General features: G+C 37.6%; 2 protein-coding genes across 2 annotated transcripts; both read left to right on the top strand.

Moving 5' to 3' along the window:
• Positions 1–530: 530 nt before the first annotated feature.
• On the top strand, positions 531–4,997 carry LOC126787706 (RNA polymerase sigma factor sigB). The gene is made up of 7 exons (XM_050513607.1): positions 531–850; positions 1,043–1,233; positions 1,715–2,317; positions 3,111–3,341; positions 3,770–3,910; positions 4,184–4,384; positions 4,499–4,997. Exons 1-7 carry the CDS (start codon positions 631–633, stop codon positions 4,778–4,780), a joined length of 1,869 nt encoding a protein of 622 aa, XP_050369564.1. The 5' UTR covers positions 531–630; the 3' UTR covers positions 4,781–4,997.
• Positions 4,998–14,982: 9,985 nt separating this feature from the next.
• On the top strand, positions 14,983–18,084 carry LOC126782331 (histone-lysine N-methyltransferase, H3 lysine-9 specific SUVH1-like). Its single transcript, XM_050507552.1, has 2 exons — positions 14,983–15,223; positions 15,503–18,084. The coding sequence occupies exon 2, from the start codon at positions 15,577–15,579 to the stop codon at positions 17,728–17,730; it is 2,154 nt and encodes a 717-aa protein (XP_050363509.1). The 5' UTR covers positions 14,983–15,223; positions 15,503–15,576; the 3' UTR covers positions 17,731–18,084.
• Positions 18,085–19,846: the final 1,762 nt, after the last annotated feature.

Raw genomic sequence — 19,846 nt, 5'->3', positions numbered from 1 at the left:
CTAGTCTATGGGGGTTTTCAACAAGGAAGGAAGATATGAAATGAAGAAGCGTGTGGCTAAACAAATAGATAGAGTTTAATTGACATGTAATATTTAAGAAAAATTAGGACGAAATGGGTAGGTCATATAATTTCATTAAAATAACATTGTAGCTATGTATTTAAAAAAAACCGCTTTCAAAAACTACCATTCCCTAGCATTTCGATTTTACCTGTTGCATAAATCAATTTGAGCAAAAAGTAGCTTTAAATGATTTTACCAAACATCAAATATTAATACTAAAAGCTGAAGCAGGTCCAAAAGCAGCCAAAACTTCCCTAAAATGGGCCTGAACCTTGGCATAACAGAAGCCAGGAGGCCCAACATAGGGGTCTGGGACACGGCCTTGCCCAACTCTGCTCCATATTAGTTTACCGGGCTGGTCCTTTACTGAAGGCCCATATTAGTTTGGGTGGTCCAAAATTACAAATCCTAGAGGATAAGGAAACGGCTGAGCTCCATTGCAATGTAAGCGAGCTCTCTTGCTCAGGGTTCAACCTCTCTCTCTCTCTCTCTGATTGCAGACAAATGTATGGTATTGATCTTGGTATTGCCATTGCTATGCGTCTGAATCTGTACGTGTAGACAGAGATGTCAATCTTATCATCTTCTTCATCACTATCAGTTGGGTACTGCGACGCCCACAAACACGCCACTGTCTCTTCCTCTTCTGTAATATGTTGTTCATTTCTCACCCCACTCTCTGTCCCGCACCCCAATCACAAAAACAGCAACAACAAGAAGAAGAAGCTCACCCTGTTGGCCTTCGGAGGTAGCAGCCTCTATGATGACATTGCCATGGGCTTCCAAGGTTTCGTTTCGTCTTCTTATTTAACACATCTGTCTTGTTCTAGTTTCAGTTCTCAACTCATGTTCCAACTAACAATTGTAGATAACACACTATTGTTTCATGCTCAATGTATTTTTCGCTGTGATGAATTTTAGTTGATGCTCAGCTTATTTGTATATTTTCTGATCCTTCAATTATTGTTCAAATGTGCAGCAAAAGCGAGATATCCTATCAGCTTCCGGGCACATTATATGGTATCTCCTGCGTCACATTCAACATCAACAGGAACAGCTGACTTGCTTGATATGGAGGATTTCAGATTACCTTCGTTAAAAGTTAACTCTGATTCTTTGGTTGCAAGTCCACCCTGGACATACACGGGAGCAATTGGTCCTCCCACTGAGGTTAGAGTTGTTCTGCACATTTTTATTAGATGAGTTATTAAATGAGGGCCAATGCAGAAATCTAAACTCATGCGGCAATGTTGCTATTCTGTGGTAATTCTTGAAAAAAGACCTGCAAATGTTGCAACAGTTATCTCTGTTCATCTGATATATTTTTTTTTGAAGCACTGCTATATATCTGAATGGTTTCCAATGAATGAAAGGCTTAAAGGAATTGGAAGAAAAAAAAACATAAAGAACTACAATACAAAAATTAAAGATGAAATGAAAGAATGGAAATTTGTTACAATTATTATGTAGATGCTAACCGTGCCTTGACTCATTCGGACTTGACTTACAAACTTTACATTACAAATGGCCTATATGTCAAGCAACTTCCTGATTATAAAATACCCCAGTTATGTTATTGCTCCTTGGATCTTCTTAGTGCCTGAGAATTGTTGTGCTCACAACTGTAATCATCTTTCATGTATACCTTCAGGCAAACTATGGGGCAGCTTTAGCTACAGAAACACTTCTTAGAAGTGACGAGGCCGTTATAGCAGCTGCTGCTGCTGAAGCAGTTACTCTTGCAAAAGCGGCTCTTAAGGTTGCAAAGGATGTGGCTTCGCTGGTTGGCAATCACCATGCTAAAGCAGAAAGTTTGTCACCAGTTTCTCGTGGGACCAATGCTTTTCATATCAACTGGGCTCAGCATCTGGAAACTGAACAAACTCTTAGAACTGGAGATTCCATGGTATCTGAAACTGCTTTGGTGGAGGATCATCTCATTCAAATTGCCATAAAAGATTCTGAAGATGTGGAGCCAGAAAATGAAGAATTTGAACTTCTGCCGGAGCAACTTTCCGGCGGAATAGCTGCAAGATCAAGGCGCCAAACAGAAAGGAAGGCAAGAAGAACCAGGGCAGCAGAAAAGGCTGCTGCCAGTGTTGTGTCCGTGAAATCTGGTTCAACCAGCCGGAAAAAGCGTGCTTCTTTACAAGATGTAGACCATTCCGATCCATTACGTTACTTGAGAGCAACTACCCATACTTCTAGGCTTCTTACTTCAACTGAAGAAATTGAACTATCAGAAGGAATACAGGTATTACTTATAATTAATAGTGATTTAGGCCTGATTTGAAACCACCTTGTTGATATGTATGTATAGATATACATATATATTGGTCTGCCCGTTGATAATAACAGACCTTGGTATATTCATTGATATTGCTCCCTTTACCTTTGCAAACAACATATGTGTAAATTTTAGGATAGTGTTTTAACAGTTCTCTCTCTCTCTCTCTCTCTCTCTCTCTCAAAAAACAGTTCACACTGGTCATTCTGTACTCTTCATGTACTCGTTTACTTTAATTTCTCATGTTAGTAGTCCATATACACTCTCATTATCAATCTTAACAGGGAGGAGGGTATAATGGCTGTTTAAATAAAGGGAGTGTGTTCGACCATTGGATACTGTTAATCAGAATGCCTTTTCATAGCTGATAGAATCCATGAAACTATTAAAAATTTAGTAATTTATGGTGGGTGTTCCTCTGGAATATGCCTAAGGAAATGTTACGTAATTTTTGGAAAAAGATAAAATGTGAGGACTTCCGTAATGAAGCGTTGGATACCAATGACTGTTAATATTTTGACTGATCTGCTAGATATTGTTGTCGTTGGAATGAGGAAAATGTCAAGGATATTATTGTTAAGCTTAGGGGGCTAATTACTCCGCAAAGTCGGCTCAATATTGTACAATTAGAAGTAAACTAGGAAATATTGAAGTTAGTTGCAGGAGCATATAAGAATTCAGAAAAAAATACTGTGCAATTTTGTCTTGGTTTGAATATTTGCAGGATATCTGATGCTTTAATTATCATTGTATATTTCAGGAACTTCTTAAACTAGAAAAGCTCCAAGAGGATCTTGCGCAAAGATGTGGGACTCAGCCCACCATCGCCCAATGGGCTGCAGCAGCAGGAGTTGATCAGAAGACATTAAGGAAGAGGGTAAACTATGGGATTTTATGCAAAGACAAAATGATTAAGAGCAACATACGTCTTGTTATATCAATTGCAAAAAATTATCAAGGAGCTGGGATGAATCTTCAAGATCTTGTGCAGGTACTATAAAATAAATCGTTTGATTACAAAGTCACCCTTTTCTGATTTGTAATTTAATAATGTGGACCATTGAATCTTCACTTCCTCTGCAAGATTATTTTTGCAAATAATTAAGCCAAATCCCTATTGCCATTTGGTTACTATCACTCTCATTTCAATTCCACCCTTTTTTAAATATACCCAGTTTAGATGACCAAAGAGTCAACATTTTAGCTGAATTTTGAGGAAAAATCCTTGCTTCCAGATGTGAAAGTGATACTTAAGTCATTGATTTTCAAATGCATAACTGCTGAAAATCGTGGAGGTTCACAATTCTTAAAATTTGCAATAGACCTATACATCTTTCAGATTTTGTGTTTTCCTTTTTTAGAAATGATGGAAGAAATTCATACTGTTATTATAACTTCATCTTGTTTATTGTATATCAGGAAGGATGTCGTGGCCTTGTAAGAGGTGCAGAAAAATTTGATGCTTCAAAGGGGTTTAAGTTCTCAACCTATGCTCATTGGTGGATTAAACAGGCTGTTCGAAAGTCTCTTTCTGATCAGTCGAGAACAATTCGTTTACCGGTAAGTTTAATATCATCTTGTGCATAATTCCCATGGTCCTGTATAGCAATTATAAACACTTGGGCTGCTAACCATAATTTTCATATTCACAAGTTCTCCCAGGGGACCCTATTGTTGTTGGACCCACATAGGGTATAAGTCAATGATTTTTTGAAATGATAAGTCAATGCTTTTGGGGAGGGGAATATTATTGTCTTGATTCATATTTCAGCTGGAGTTGTATATGACAGTGCTTGATTTTTAATATTCTTGTTAATATTTTTGGTAAAACAGTTTCACATGGTAGAGGCAACATATAGAGTGAGAGAGGCTAAAAAGCAATTGTATAGTGCAAACGGAAGACATCCTAATGATGAAGAAGTTGCAGAAGCAACAGGGCTATCGATGAAGAGGCTTGCGGCTGTCCTACTGACTCCAAAAGCTCCTAGATCTCTGGAGCAGAAAATTGGAATCAACCAGAATCTTAAACCTTCGGTCTGTCCTATTCTACTTCCAATCATTAGCAGTTTTCAACTTTTTATCCTACAAGTGCCACCTGGTTGCGGTTGAGTGTTTATTTTTCTGATGAGTTCATGACTTTCTTTACAGGATGTAATTGCAGATCCTGACGCAGAAACAGCCGAAGACCTATTGATGAAAAAGTTCATGAAACAGGATTTGGAGAAGGTACTGGATAGTCTCAATACAAGAGAGAAGCAGGTGATCAGATGGAGGTTTGGATTGGAGGATGGGAGGATGAAGACATTGCAAGAGATTGGGGAACTAATGGGTGTTAGTAGAGAGAGAATTAGACAGATTGAGTCATGTGCGTTCCGAAAGTTGAAGAACAAGAAAAGAACGAAACATTTGCAGCAGTATGTGCTTTCATAGGCTGATCTCCATCAAAGTGCATATCAGGTAGTTCATATGAGGCATGTAGAGCTGGTGTCAATATTCATTTATATATGGCGTTTTCTTTAATCATAGTGGAATTGTGCTCTTCTCCTTTTTGCAATACGAGAGTATTTGTGCATACAAACAGAATATTTTTGATCAAGAATTTGCCATTCTTTTGATATACCAAAGAGTTGCATGAAAAATGTCTCATATGAACGATCTTAAGGTAGATTTTACACTGTACAAATGTCAGCAACTGTTCTGCAAGAATTTCCCCCTTTTTTTTTAGGAACTAACATTTTTGAGAGGAGAGAGGGAGAGGTGATTTTGGTCTCTAGTGTTTGAAGAGCTTGTGGCCGGGGTCATAAGTGACATCGACATTATAATGGTGGCCTAGCCGAGATCGTAGGGATAACAATATTACCTATCGGGTAGGGTGTTCACGGGTATTCGACTTTAATAGGGCTGTGTAATGGGTAAAATGGGAAACGGGTATGGGGATCCCCTATATTTGAAATATAGAATCGGATAACGGGCATGGATGATATTTTGATCCTCATCCCCATCCCCACCCAATAAGAATAATATATATATTATATATGTTTTAATATTAATTAATTAATATTTATGTAAATAAAAACTTTTTTATAGTTATTATTTTATTTTGAACTAGACTTGTATTGGTTTAAGTTGGATTAATGTAAAAAAAAAACTAATTTCATCATGATATTTAGTTTTCATTTTTACGTTTTTTTACGTTGTTTCTATATTTCATATCAATTTTTATATAATATAACAAAATATCATTAACAAGTATTAGAGCGAATATTAAAAACGGATTCTCAATGGGTATGGAAAATGAATATACCCATTATTTTCTAACGGAAATTTGGACGGGTTTGAAGACTCTAATAGGTACTCTTTTGCCCCTAATAGATGTTGCTTCTCCAATAAACCCTTACTGCCTACATGGCACGAAATCGCTGACTAGCCCACGATTTGCTCCTCCTTAACAATGTCCATTGGTGAACCCTAATATGTCATTTAAAGAGTAACCAGATACTATAGTGGCAAAGAGAGATGCACTGGTGCCATTCCCTGGTGGAATTGGGCATGACCTGCAACACCAGACCAATAGTTCCCTAACGAGTCATGCAGTTGCTGCTGTTATAAGAGCTACTGAAAACCTTTTGAGTCGCGACCCATATCCATATGAAACCCAATCAAAAAGCCATGATGTCATAGAAACTATCACTGTTGTTCTAGAGGGTCACGTCTCGTTGGTACCCCTAAGGCTTTCCATTCTTCACCCGTGACTCATCTACTCATCGTTGAAGGTGAACAAATATCTCTCTTGCCTATATCTCTACTGCCACTGACAATCTCCATATATAACGCACAATACTTTGAGAAGAATCGAATGCCACCACCGTAACTTGTAGCATGTAGTGGGACATGATTGCCCTATTGCAATAAAGCCTTTATCCAGACACCAAAGATCTTGATGATCCACCAATTTTTCTTCCATCCCCAGAGACAGCTTGGATGCCAACCTAGTCGTCATCTAACGTAAGCTACAACCACTTTCGCATATACTTGCCGCACAATTTTTATTTTATGGTCACAAAAATGGTGGTAAGGTGAGCTACCACTCCGGGACCGGAGCAATTTAAGAATGACCCTTCCTTAAGGGGTGTTTAACCGTGTTTTTCACAAACTAAGGTTCATATCAAGGACCTCTTATTACCGAAAGCATCTTTGCAATGTTCACCCCACTTGCAGTTTAGCATGCATCCACTAAACCAATTTCATTGGGTCACTCACGTCAGAGCTTTTTAGTATTTGAAAGTTGAAGGAAAAAAAAAACAACGATATCCTAGAGGAGTGTCAAATGGTCAAAGAGAAAGAATAGGATCATGTGGCCTTGTTTTTGGTTTTTCAAAGTCTCTCTCTCTCTCCCCTCCCTTTTAACTAAAACGAGGAGAAAGGAGGAAAGTAAAAGAAAACTAACAAAATGGTAAAAGAATGTTGAAAGTAGGCCTCATCATTTAACCTGTGGATCCAATAAGCCCACAGAGGCCCGCAAGCCCGAGAAAGCCCGCTTCCGTGGGTAGAGAGCCGAGCTTAGTTTAGAGGTGTAAAAGCCGACCCAGCCCGTAAAAGCCCGTAGAGTAATAAAATATTATACATACATATTCTACTAGGTTTAGAATAAAACTATCGCATTATGAAGCGACTATATAAAGAAAACTAATCGGGATCGATCGACACCAGCGTATATATATTTAGTGTCCCTCTAAAAATTTCATCTAATTCGGACCTCGTCAGATCGTCAGAATTTCCGGTAAACTGCAAACATTACTAATATGCCCTAAGAGAAGACCAATTACCAAGATGCGAACACCAAAAGCCGTTTGCATATATGAAATCACCTAATTTTTGTAATCGATCAATCGCGGTCGCACCGAGGAAACCCATTTGGAAAATCCCCGGTCAATGAGGTTTTAATATGTCAAAACGCCCATCTTTTTTGGTTCACTGTAGGTACGGACGATCAAACCATGTCTTAAACTGACCAAATTTTTACGGGATCCCTAAATATATATACCAATCACATATGCTGGTGTCGATCAACCATATTTTGAACTGGAGTTATCGATCGTCGAAGTGTCCACTAATGTATTATAACCTTTATATTAGGTTTAGAATAAAACTATCGCATTATGAAGCGACTATATAAAGAAAACTTCTCGGGATCGATCGACACCAACCAATATGATCGGTATATATATTTAGTGACCCTGTAAATATTTCATCTAATTCGAACCTCGTCTGACCGTCAGAATTTCCGGTAAACTGAAAACACCACTAATATGCCTTAAGGGAAGACCCATTACCAAGATGCGAACACCGAAAATCCGTTTTGCATATCTGAAATCACATACTTTTTATAATCGATCGAGCGCGATCGCACTGTGGAAATCCATTTGGTAAAGCCCCTGTGAATGAGGTTTTAATATGTCAAAACGCCTCTTTTTTGGTTGACCGTAGGTATGAACGGTCAAACCATGTTCAAAATCGACGAAATTTTTAAGAGATCTCTAAATATATATACCGATCACATTTGCTAATGTTGATCGACCATATTTCGAACTGGAGTTATTGATCGGCAAAGTGTCCACTAATGTATCATAATCTTTAAATTAGGTTTAGAATAAAACTATCGCATTATGACGCGACTATATGAAGAAAAATTATCGGGATTGATTGACATAAACCGATGTGATCGGTATATATATTTAGTGACCGTGTAAAAATTTCATCCAATTCAGACCTCGTTTGACTGTTGGAATTTTCGGTAAACCAAAAACACCACTAATATGTCCTAAGGAAATACCCATTACCAAGATGCAAACACCAAAAGCCGTTTGCATATCTGAAAACATCTAATTTTTGTAACGATCGTGCGCAGTCGCACCGAGGAAACCCATTTGATAAATCCCCGGTTAATGATGTTTTAATATGTCAAAACGCCTCTTTTTTGGTTAACCGTAGGTACAGACAAAATTTTTACGGGATCTCTAAAGATATTTACCGATCATATCTGCTGATGTCGATCGACCATATTTCGAACTGATGTTGTCGATCGTGAAGTGTTTACTAATGTATCATAACTTTTATATTAGGTTTATAATAAAACTATCGCATTATGAAGCGACTATATGAAGGAAACTTCTCGGGATCGATCGATACCAGCCGATGTGATCGGTATATATATTTAGTGACCCTGAAAAATTTTCATCCAATTAGGACCTCGTTTGATCGTCGGAATTTCCGGTAAACCGAAAACACCACTAATATGTCCTAACTCCTAAGAGAGGACCCATTACCAAGATGCGAATGCCGAAATATATTTACATATTTGAAATCACCTAATTTTTATCATTGATCGTGCAAGGCCACAATGAAGAAACTCATTTGGAAAATCTCTGGTCAATGAGGTTTTAATATGTCAATACGCTTATTTTTTAGTTGACCGTAGATACGGACGGTCAAAGCATGTCCAAAACAGACGAAATTTTTACAAGGTCCCTAAATATATATATCGATCACATCTACTGGTGTCGATCGACAATATTTCGAAACGAAAAATTTATTGGTGACTTTTTTTAGAATGTTTTTGAAGAATTCTTTTATTTTTCAAACCTTTAAATAAGAGTAAATATGTTCTATTTTTCTAACACAAGTCTGCAAGACCTGGCCCTAAAAGCCCGTCAGGGTCAGCCTGCAAAAACCCACAAGACCCGCTTTAGATGGGCGGGCTTGGATCTTCATATTTATGAATATACTATGCCCATCACTTATCTAAATATACTAAGGCCCGGCCCGGCCCGTTGACGAGCTCTAGTTGAAACCTTCCTGACCACGATTGTTTTTAGGCATTTCGCCTAGAAAATAAAATATAAATCAAAATTATATCGATACTAGGTATCAAAAACGCCTAGTAAATCTAGTGGGTTCCATCTTTTCTATGGTTACTTCTTAAATGGCGAGGTCCTCTCTATACACTGGAGCCCTTCCTTTGTTTAATCAATGCTATTGTTAACTTGTATAGTTCACATTCTTTAGCTCTACCCAAAATTATCTAGTACTAGGTCTTTCACAACAAGATCTATTTATACAGTAACATTATTTAATTATGAAGATTTGTTGAGTAGCTGACCCAGTTAGTCCGTTCTTGTAAGAATAATGGTATTTACAGAACTTTTTACAGTTCATCCATACCTGTTGTATCGAAAAAGTTATAACTGTTTAAGTGTGTGAAGATCATACCACACGTGAATCTATTATTTATTGCAAACTCTTGTTTTGAGTTGTTATGCAATCCTCTTTATTTTTATCCATATACGGATAAGTGTACATGTTTGATTTAAGAATAATTGACGACATTTGATATTCAAATCATTGACCAATTTATACTTTTGAAGAATGTGAAGAGCGTTCGTATATGCTATCTATCTAAGCTCCGAGATTAAGTTACTGATCACAGACTTCAAGGGGAGTTTCTACTAGGGGTGGGCATAAAAAATGGAAATCCCGATCCCATCCTGATCCCATCCCGAAATTCATAGGGACGGGACGGAGGTCTAAAAACGTCCGTCCCGTCCCGATTTCATCCCGTTTCATAATAGTAGGATGAGACGTGGGACAAATAATTTATATCCCGCTTCGTCCCGTCCCGTCCCACTTTTAATGAAAACTTAAAATTTCTTATATACTTGTATTAAAATGAAACTAATTTATGTTCTTAATAACTACAAAATTATATCAACTCAAATAATAATGGTAAATTATAATATTTTGAACACAATATGCATTTTTTGTTAAAATTTCATTATTGAATGTTATTTTGTTATGAAAAAGTAAAAATATAGGTTTTTTTTAACTTCATAGGAAGGTGGGATTTGTCCCGTTCCATCCCGATCCCGTCCCGATTCAAAAGAGTGGGATGAGACGTGGGATGAGCCTCGTCCCATCCCATCCCGTCCCGTGCCCACCCCTAGTTTCTACCACAAGTTACCTTCAACTGTAGTTGGTGCGTTATACTATTTTTCCCTTTGACCAAGCGTTTTATTTTACCCGTGGTTTTTATTTTACTTGGCAATGTTTTTACCGAGGCAACAGTTATGCACCATGACACATTAGGATCACAATATAAGGGGGAGTGTTGTAGGAGGATTATCTCCGTAATCTTCTGGTGTATCTTGTTCTAATTAGTATATGTTAATCTAGATAAGGAATGATATATAATCTTTTATTCTACGGGATACTCAATGTAATGCCTATATATAAGGTCTCATTATCAATGAATTAAGATGATGTTTCTCCCTATTTGATAGTATTACATTCTTCTGTAATAAAATAGAAATCAAAATTGTATTGATTCTAGGTATAAAAACGCATAGTAAATAAATAATAATAAATAAATAAAGATTCTAGTGGGTTCCTGTTCCGGAAGAATTATTATAGTCTTAGCATATTTATGTTTTTTTATTGGAGTAGATTATGTTTTAATGTAATAGATATGAATTCCTGATTCTTCGGGATACTCCATATGTATAGACTCCATTTAATCAATAAAGTGTGACGTTATATTCTTTTAAGTTGTTATTATTCTCGTTTCGTTCCTCTTCGAACATGTTATCATGCACTTTGTTCTAAAGTGTCTGAGTGACGATGCCACCACAAAAAAATTAACCTTAACCATGAAATTCTTTTTCCCCGACAACCTCTTTTCCTTGAATCATCAAAAATATTTGGGGATGCCGACAACAAGTTGTCGGTAGATATGAGAGAAATTCGTTTACTACTTAGGACACCCAGAATATTGATATGGGCACCCAGTTCATCTACTCCGACAATCTTGATCGGGTTTTCTCCCCATGTTGTGTTCGCGCTGCTGCTCCTGCTTCAATCCCTCACGTCGCCGCCGACAAGGATCGATGTCGACCCAGAAGTAGCCACAAGAACGACGACAAAAATGATAACGAGCACTGCTGCCCGTCGAACTGAGATCAACGACAAACCGATCGACGCCGTCTACCACCTCGTTAGCATCGACAATGGTCCAACGATTCTCGCCCGGAACCAACGACATACGCATCTCGATGATAGCTTCCAACCAAGATTTGCAGATCAAGAGCTTCGGATTAGAACCTTCGCTCGACCTGTTTTCTTCGGGTACGAACCGGTCGACCCAGTTTCAACTTCAGGCTGACCCGTCTCCGATTGGGCCTACGGCCTGCTGAGCCCAATACCCTTTCAACTCTCTCTCCTCTTCCTTTTTTTTTAATTTCTTTGCACGTTTTAGTTTCTAACTATAAATTTCACATGCTCATAAAGGAAAAATGATCAATCGTCGTACCACTATGATGACATATTTGCTAGAGATGGACGTTACTCAAGATCTTTTTATGTCATTAGTACAAATATCGACAAGGAAAAAGAATTAATCAAGCAGCTTTTCTGCATGCCGATCGATTTGCAGAGCAATTTAATTATATGCGGTCTATTTATAGAACAACAAGTATGTTTTTCTTAAAGTTGCTGCTTTTAAACACACACACACACATATATATATATATATATATAAATTATCGAGGGCTATTAACATTCTTCATGTCTCTTTTTCGGCCCTTCTTATAGCGCCGATGAGACCAAAGAGGGATATGATTCCCTCTTGATCGATGTTTTTCATGTGATAATCCTGGGGGAGTCACGTTATTATTTAAAGGAAAAAAATCGGTTTCATGTGGTCGCCTGAGTGCACCACTGTTTTGGGTGCGTTTAGGAGAATCGCCGATTTGCATCGATTATTTTGTGACCATATACATCACAACCCTTCTAATTCCGGTTACATACTTGAATAGTTTCGATTATTCGAAACCTATACAACCCTCGTTTCTTTTGAATATGTTGCCATCGCGACTGTTATTTGAGTGTTTGAGTTTTCTTAAACTCATGTCTATAAACGATAATGATGAATGCTCGATTACTCGACATCAATATTTAACCCTGAACACATCATAGTAGTATAAAGCAAGAGGGTATCGTTCACAAACCGGGGATCCAGCCAGGGCTTAGGATCACAATACTTACACGAATTCATAAAGGTTTTAAGGTTTGATATAGGTTTTGGATTGAATCATAAAAACAGTAAATAAAACCTAAACTATTATATACATGTGATCAACCAACCAACACATAAACAATCACCAAAACAAATCATACAAAGCTAACGAAAATCAGATTATAGTCCTCCTTTAAGAGTCATGCCGAGACACTATCATGAATAACTAAGGTTGGATCATGCATTTAGGGTTCTAAGCAGTAACCTAAACACATAGACACTTAACACATTCGATCCATTCCAAGCGGTTTTAATCGAAATCTAACATACTTATCCTACCATGCAACTCCAAAGCCACGCATATTGAATTCATTAAGCATGTCACCTACTTAACCCCCAATCATGCAATTCCGAAAATCACATAGAAAAGAATAAACATGTTCATAGCATAAGTCATAAATCCAACAACCTAAATATCATGCTACAAGCATATACATAACATATAGATATCGAAATCATTCAATAACAAGGCACGGCAGAAACCAAAATTCATAAAACCAAAAACCTAAAATCGCAACTTTATATAATTTGAAACAAGTAACTATCTCATAGACAAAATTGAAACAAGTTTACTCTACACAAATCACATGCTTCATCCAAGAACAAGAACAAAACCAAAACCGAAATTAAACAAGAGTGAATCATGGTTACACTTTATAAATCAAGCAATCCACAAGTGTAGCCGAGACTTCTATGGATGAAACCTTCTCCACAAGGCTTGAAGGCTATTGATTGGTGGGGAATGATGGAATCGGTTTTAGGATTTCTTGGAAGGGTGAAGGATGAATTCGGCAGAGCTATGGCTTGTGTTTGTGTATAGGGCTGATGATCTTGCTGAATGGAGAGGCCGGCCTCTATATATAGAGGTGTAGGAAGCCTTCTTGCCGTGCCATAAGGAGATAGAATCCAATTGGGAAACTGAAATCCTCTTTGTTATGGATTTGATTTATGCACTCCATATCCAACTTGATGTATGAAACCAAGTCCAATAGGGAGATCACTTTAAGGCTGCACGGCAACAATCTTGGTCCAACTAGGAGTAGCTAGGCCGGCCTCCTCTTCTCCTTCTTCAACTCGAATATGATTTCGTTGTTCAACCAGGAATGCAACTCGGCAACTCTCCTTTCTTTCCAAATATGATTTGTCTTTCCTGAAAAGAAATCGTCGATTAAGGAATAGGAAAGAATGAAAATAGGAAAGTAGAGTCCTAGTCGAGTAAGGAATCCTAGCTCAATCAGGAGTTCTAACACTTAGCACAATTTCATCATCAAATCATCTCAATTCGAAATAGCTCTACTTCAAACATACATATGACAAGTATGAATCTAAAACAACTAAATAGGAAGTAACAAAGCATAAGAATAGGGCATATATACATTAAGAACGTCACACTTTGTGCTCCTATCAGATAATCCGAAGGTCTACGTACTCATTAATTTGAGTTGAAATTCATTACTCTGAAGCAACACTATTTGCTGACAAAAGATTCCCAAAATAGCAAATTCTATGGGACACACTTAAAGTGATTCAATAAACGTCTATGACGTTGTTTTACCAGAGTTGACATTGATGCATGCTCCACATTCATGAAGCACATGCCATTTTTGGCACCTAAACCTATATCTGTTGAGGGAACTTTGGAGATGGAAACGTAACATTCTTCTATTCTCAAGTAAACAAACTTTTTGAGCCTCAGGCTAAGGCTCTGCCCGATCTGATATGTAAGATTTTGTTGCTACAGACTTTTGATTAGTCAATATATTTTGATCATGTTTTCTGCTTACAATTTTTCAAGTATAACGTTGACTTTAGCTTAAGTCGTCTATTGGAATTGGAAGCTTGTTTGTGTTGTATTAAAGATTGACATATTCAATACAATTTCTCATATTCTTTGTTTACAAGATGATCTCGTGAGAATTTTATTTGCCTTAAACCTAGCATGAATGGTAAACGTATGCAACTACAAGTGGTTCTTAAATTGGCCGTGGGTTACATGAGACTCCAATAGTATTATATTGTGAATTTGACACTTAACATTTGAAAAACGAACATTGGAATGTCAAAAAATGACATCGTCATGATCCCTGCCGTTTCCATCACGATTCAAAAACGTTTTGTCGACGTTTCCGGCCGTTTTGACCGCCTTCCAGCTCATTTCCGGCGTTTTCGGCACCACTGCCCGGTTGCCAGCGCTCCCTGTCGGATATGAAGTCCGGCATCCTAATCGGCCAGATTCCGGCCGACGACGACTGATTTTCCGGTCATTGGTTTTTTAGCAAGTTTTTCGGCGATTCTTCACTGTTTTTTCATTGTTTTTCCGACATATTTATAACATTATTTGTTAGAGCGTTTTCCCGCTAAAGTTACGGTTCACATTTTTTGGCCCTACACAAAATTATCAGTGTTAGGTCTTTCACAACAACATCTTTCTATACAGTATTTAATTATGAAGATTTGCTGAGTAGCTGACCTGTTAGTCGGTTCTGGTAAGAACAAGGCCTAAAATTTTGACCTTTAAAAATACGTTTTCCCCTGCTTAATGAATACCATTTGCTATCAATGGAGAATCCTGTCTCATCTTAAATTAGGGGCTTCTTACTTCCGAAACAGATCTTCCTACAAATCTATATAAACGCTGGTTTATCAAGAATACACAAGAAAGGCACTTCGAATTGTTGATTCATCGTCAGAGATGGCTTAGACAGCAGTTCTCTCTTCCCCTGTCCCAGGAGAACCAATACTTCCAGGTATTTTTCTTTCTCTTCCTTTCTTGTTTCTCTGATTTATTGTCTTGAACAAATCAGATCAGTTACAAGTCAGGTTCAGTTAGTTTCCGATCTCAAACCCCTTCTTGTTTTTTCTTTTTCCTTTTCTTGTTTTTTTTTTCTTATTTGAACAAGGAACAGTTTTGGGTTTCGGATCTGTTGAAAGTTACCATCTTGTGCAAAGTGAAGTGAGTTTATGTATTCTATATTGGTTTTGTTGATGAGCTAATTTGTAATTTCTATTGTCTGTCTAAATTGTAGGTTGCCCTCTGCATTCTGCTGCTGTTGTAATGGATCTGATCTAGCTCATTTTCAGTTCTGCTGAGATTGATATAATGGAGCACAGTTTAGGTCAGGACTCGGCTCCTGGTTTTGGGTCTTTTGATAAGTCTAGGGTTTTGGATGTCAGGCCTTTGAGGCGCCTTGTTCCTGTTTTCACTTCAGCTTCTAGTAATTCCTCATCTTCAACACCGCCTTTTGTTTGTGCTTCTCCTGCTGGTCCTTTCCCACCTGGGGTTTCTCCATTTTTCCCCTTTTTCATTTCACCAGAGTCTCAAACGCGCCTCGAACAAGATCGACAAACACCAAGTTCAATTCCAGTAAATTCCTTTAGGACTCCTCCACCCTCAGCAGCTGGGGTAACCCCGAACCGGTACACGGGACCTTCAAATGGAGGAGATGCTACGCCTTCCGGAAGGATCACTAGAAGTCGTGTGCAACAACAACAACAACAATCGCAAAGTGGGGTTGATGAGGAAGATGGTTTCAGCTTAAGTGTTGCTGATGGAGAAAATACAAGGAAGGTTGGGAGGCCAAAGGGTAAATTCCGGTCTCAGAAAAGGACACGGACTAGCCAGGATTTTAATGTCACTTTTCCTGATGTCGACATTGATGCAATAGTTGATAATATTCTCAGCTCATATACCAATACATTGAGTGAAAGTGAGGGCAGTAAGGAATCAGTTGGATATGTACTCATGTACTATGATCTGCTACGAAGAAGAATTTTACAAATTGAAGAAATGAAGGAAGGGATACCAGGAGTGTTGAGAACAGGGCGCCCTGATCTAAGGGCTGCAACTCTCTTCATGAATAAGGGAATTAGGACAAATGCCAAGAAGAAGATTGGTACAGTGCCTGGTGTTGAAGTTGGGGATATTTTCTTTTTCCGAATGGAATTGTGCTTGGTTGGATTACATGGTCAAAGTATGGGCGGGATAGATTATATGGGAATCAAGAACAGTTCAGAAGAAGAGCCATTAGCATTGAGCATTGTTTCTTCTGGAGGGTATGAGGATCATATGCAGGATGGGAATGAGTTGATATATAGTGGCCAAGGTGGCAATGCCAGCAATGATAATAGGAAAGATAAGGAAATAAAGGATCAGAAGCTCGAAAGGGGTAATCTAGCTCTGGAAAAAAGTTTGCATCGGGGTAATGAAGTACGAGTAATCAGGGGTGTTAAGGATGTATTTCATCCCACTGGGAAGGTATATGTCTATGACGGTCTATACAAAATATATGGATCATGGGTAGACAAAGGGAAGAGTGGTGCAAATGTATTCAAGTACAGATTGGTAAGATTGCCCGGTCAGCCTGAAGCGTTTACATTATGGAAATCAATTGAGCAATGGAAAGAAACAAATGCTGGAAGGCCTGGACTGATATTGCCGGATCTTACTTCAGGGGCAGAAAATGTTCCTGTTTCTCTTGTAAATGACATAGATGGTGAAAAAGGCCCTGCTCACTTCACATATAGTCCTAGTCTCAAGTACTCAAAACCTGTTAAACTCACAGACCCTACTGCTGGATGTAATTGTTCTGGTGGATGTCTCCCAGGTGATTCCAGCTGCCTTTGCATTCAGAAAAATGAAGAAAATCTCCCATATACTGCAAATGGACTTCTTGTGAACCAAAAATCCTTATTACATGAATGTGGTCCTTCGTGCAAATGCCCTCCTAATTGTCGTAATCGTGTGTCCCAAGGTGGTTTGAGAGTTCGTTTGGAAGTGTTTAAGACGAAGGATAAAGGTTGGGGTTTGAGGTCCTGGGATCCCATACGTGCTGGTGCTTTCTTATGTGAATATGCAGGAGAAGCTTTGAATGTTTCTGGTATTGAAAGTCTTGGGGACGATCGAGCAGATGATTACAGTTTTGATGCTAATCGTACTTGTCAGCCACTTGGAGTTCTACCTGGTGATTCTATTGAGGGTCCAAATGCCCCTTTTCCTCTACTTATAAGTGCAAATACAGCTGGAAATGTTGCTCGCTTTATGAATCACAGCTGTTCTCCAAATGTAATCTGGCAACCAGTTCTACGTGAAAATAAAAATGAATCTGACTTACATGTTGCGTTTTATGCGGTTGGACACATTCCTCCCATGAAAGAGTTGACTTATGATTATGGGATGATCCTTCCTGGGAATCCATATCAGAGGAAGAAGTTATGCCTTTGTGGGTCAGTTAAGTGTAGAAGCTTCTTTTACTAATGGCTTGTTAATGGGTTTATCTGATGATGAAGAATCTCTACATGCTGAAAAAGGTTAGATGTTGATGATTTTCTGAATGAGTTTTGTTACTGATTGAAACACTTTCTGTTCACTATGATGTTTCTTGTTTATTCTTTCAAAACTCCTGCCGAAGTAAACATCATAAATGAAATTCTGTGAGAAAAGCATATGTGACAGTGTTCATACGTATCTGATAGTTTAGTTTCAGGACTCAGAAGGTTAAGTCTTTGCTCCAATTATTAAATCTAGTCTTACTTCGAATTCTAAAACCTACCATGTGTTGTCATGAAATCTGTTGAGCTTGTCTGTATGCTTCACCTGTTTGAACTTTGAAGACATTATATTGTAGGAGAAAGGATAAGTTCCTGAAATTCTTATTAAGATAATGCTTGAAGTTTTTAATGTTGAATATGATGAGTTTTGGTCGAATCAGTATCCATTTCAAATTGTACGAAACTATGTCATAAAGTCCCGTAGAGTATTTGTCTTACTTGGCTTCTGTTAATGACAATGTCATAAAGAGGTGATTTCAACAGCTAATGATGGCTGTGCAGAAAGCCTTGTAGAAAAGGAAAAAAGGACCGTAAACATAGTGCCATTTTCGATAGAGATTTCAGAAGCATCACCTCTAGCATGTCTAAGGTTGATTAGCTTCTGGACTGTCCACTTTTTCTTGCCAATAGCTTTTGCTAGTTTAATGGTTGATCACCGTTCGTTGTTCTGAAATTAAAATCTCTTATAACGAGTAATTTGGTGGACTTTGACCATTAATGTTGGTGAATTCATTGATTCCTTAAAATTTGCTATTTTGCATGACCTTTTAAATTTGCCTTTTGGTTTCTAATGTTGTTGAATTCATTGATTCCTCTATCTTTTTCTTACTCATTCCTATTCTTATCATTCCTTTTCTCCGAGACCTTGCATGCTTGCATAACTGCTGCAACGAGAGTCTTGTATTGAATGCTCTGTCCTTCAATTGACCAGTACTTTCAGTCATTTTTTGCTTCCATTTCAGTTGATTTAATAATCATTTCTCCCCTTATGTATGTACTATTGGTAGAATAATTGGACATTCATGATAAAATTAAGAACTGCTTTTAATGACTAGTGTCTATATGCGTTTTGGCAGACTACTTGTTTGTCTCAGCCCTCATGGTGTTAAAATTAAGAACATCCCCCATCTTTTCATGAATTGTTGGTTTATCAATGAACTTTTTTTTTTTCTGGGTACATATAATAGTAAATTGCAGAAAAAGGGAATAAGAAGAAATTGATAGAAGATCAGTTTATCAATTTCTTTGGATTCTTCCCAACTTTATCAATTTCTTTTCTTTTTTTATTTCGTTGAGAGGTCCATATAGCAAAGTTCGAGGTATGACTGGAACCACCCAGTTCTTTTAATTTTTATGATTTTGATCACTTTCCTTTTATTCATAGAAATTATTCCTGTCATCATTTTGTGTTTTATCTGACTGATTCACAGCTCGTCTAATTGTCCTCTAATATTTCATCTTTTCATTTTCTGTTATTTTTAATTCCGCCAATTTGAATAAGGTGCATCTAATGCTTTGATTATATTATGTTGGGTATGTACTAGGATTGGGCATATATCGGTTCGGTTTGGTTTTTGGTCCAAACCGAAATCAAACCGCTTTAATCGGTTTATTAGAAACTCAAACCGTTCACCGAATTGATTTAGCCTTAATCGAAATAATCGGTTTAACCAAATTCGGTTCGGTTTCGGTTCACACCTCATATGCAAAATTTTAGAACTTTGTAAAAGTTGAGACTCAAACTCCCAATCTTTTGGATAGGAGGTGATGCTACAAACCACTACATTACACGCACTTCTTGGTAATAACTATGTAAAAATTATACTCATTTTGATACATATTTTCAATAAAACATTGAAATGTTAATGTCGCGATTCAAACTCCTGACCTAAAATATAACAAGTATGCACTTTATCAACTATGCTAGATAATTTTATATGTTTTGTTTTGTTATTTTTTGTTAATACCCATTATTTATTAGTTTTTAAATTATTAAATTAAATTCGGTCGGTTCGGTTTTAAATCAGTCGGTTTGATCACCT

This window comes from Argentina anserina, chromosome 1 (assembly GCF_933775445.1).
Source record: "Argentina anserina chromosome 1, drPotAnse1.1, whole genome shotgun sequence".
Lineage (NCBI taxonomy): Eukaryota > Viridiplantae > Streptophyta > Magnoliopsida > Rosales > Rosaceae > Argentina > Argentina anserina.
Note: the sequence above shows the minus strand (reverse complement) of the source record. Positions and strands in the feature narration are given on the sequence as shown.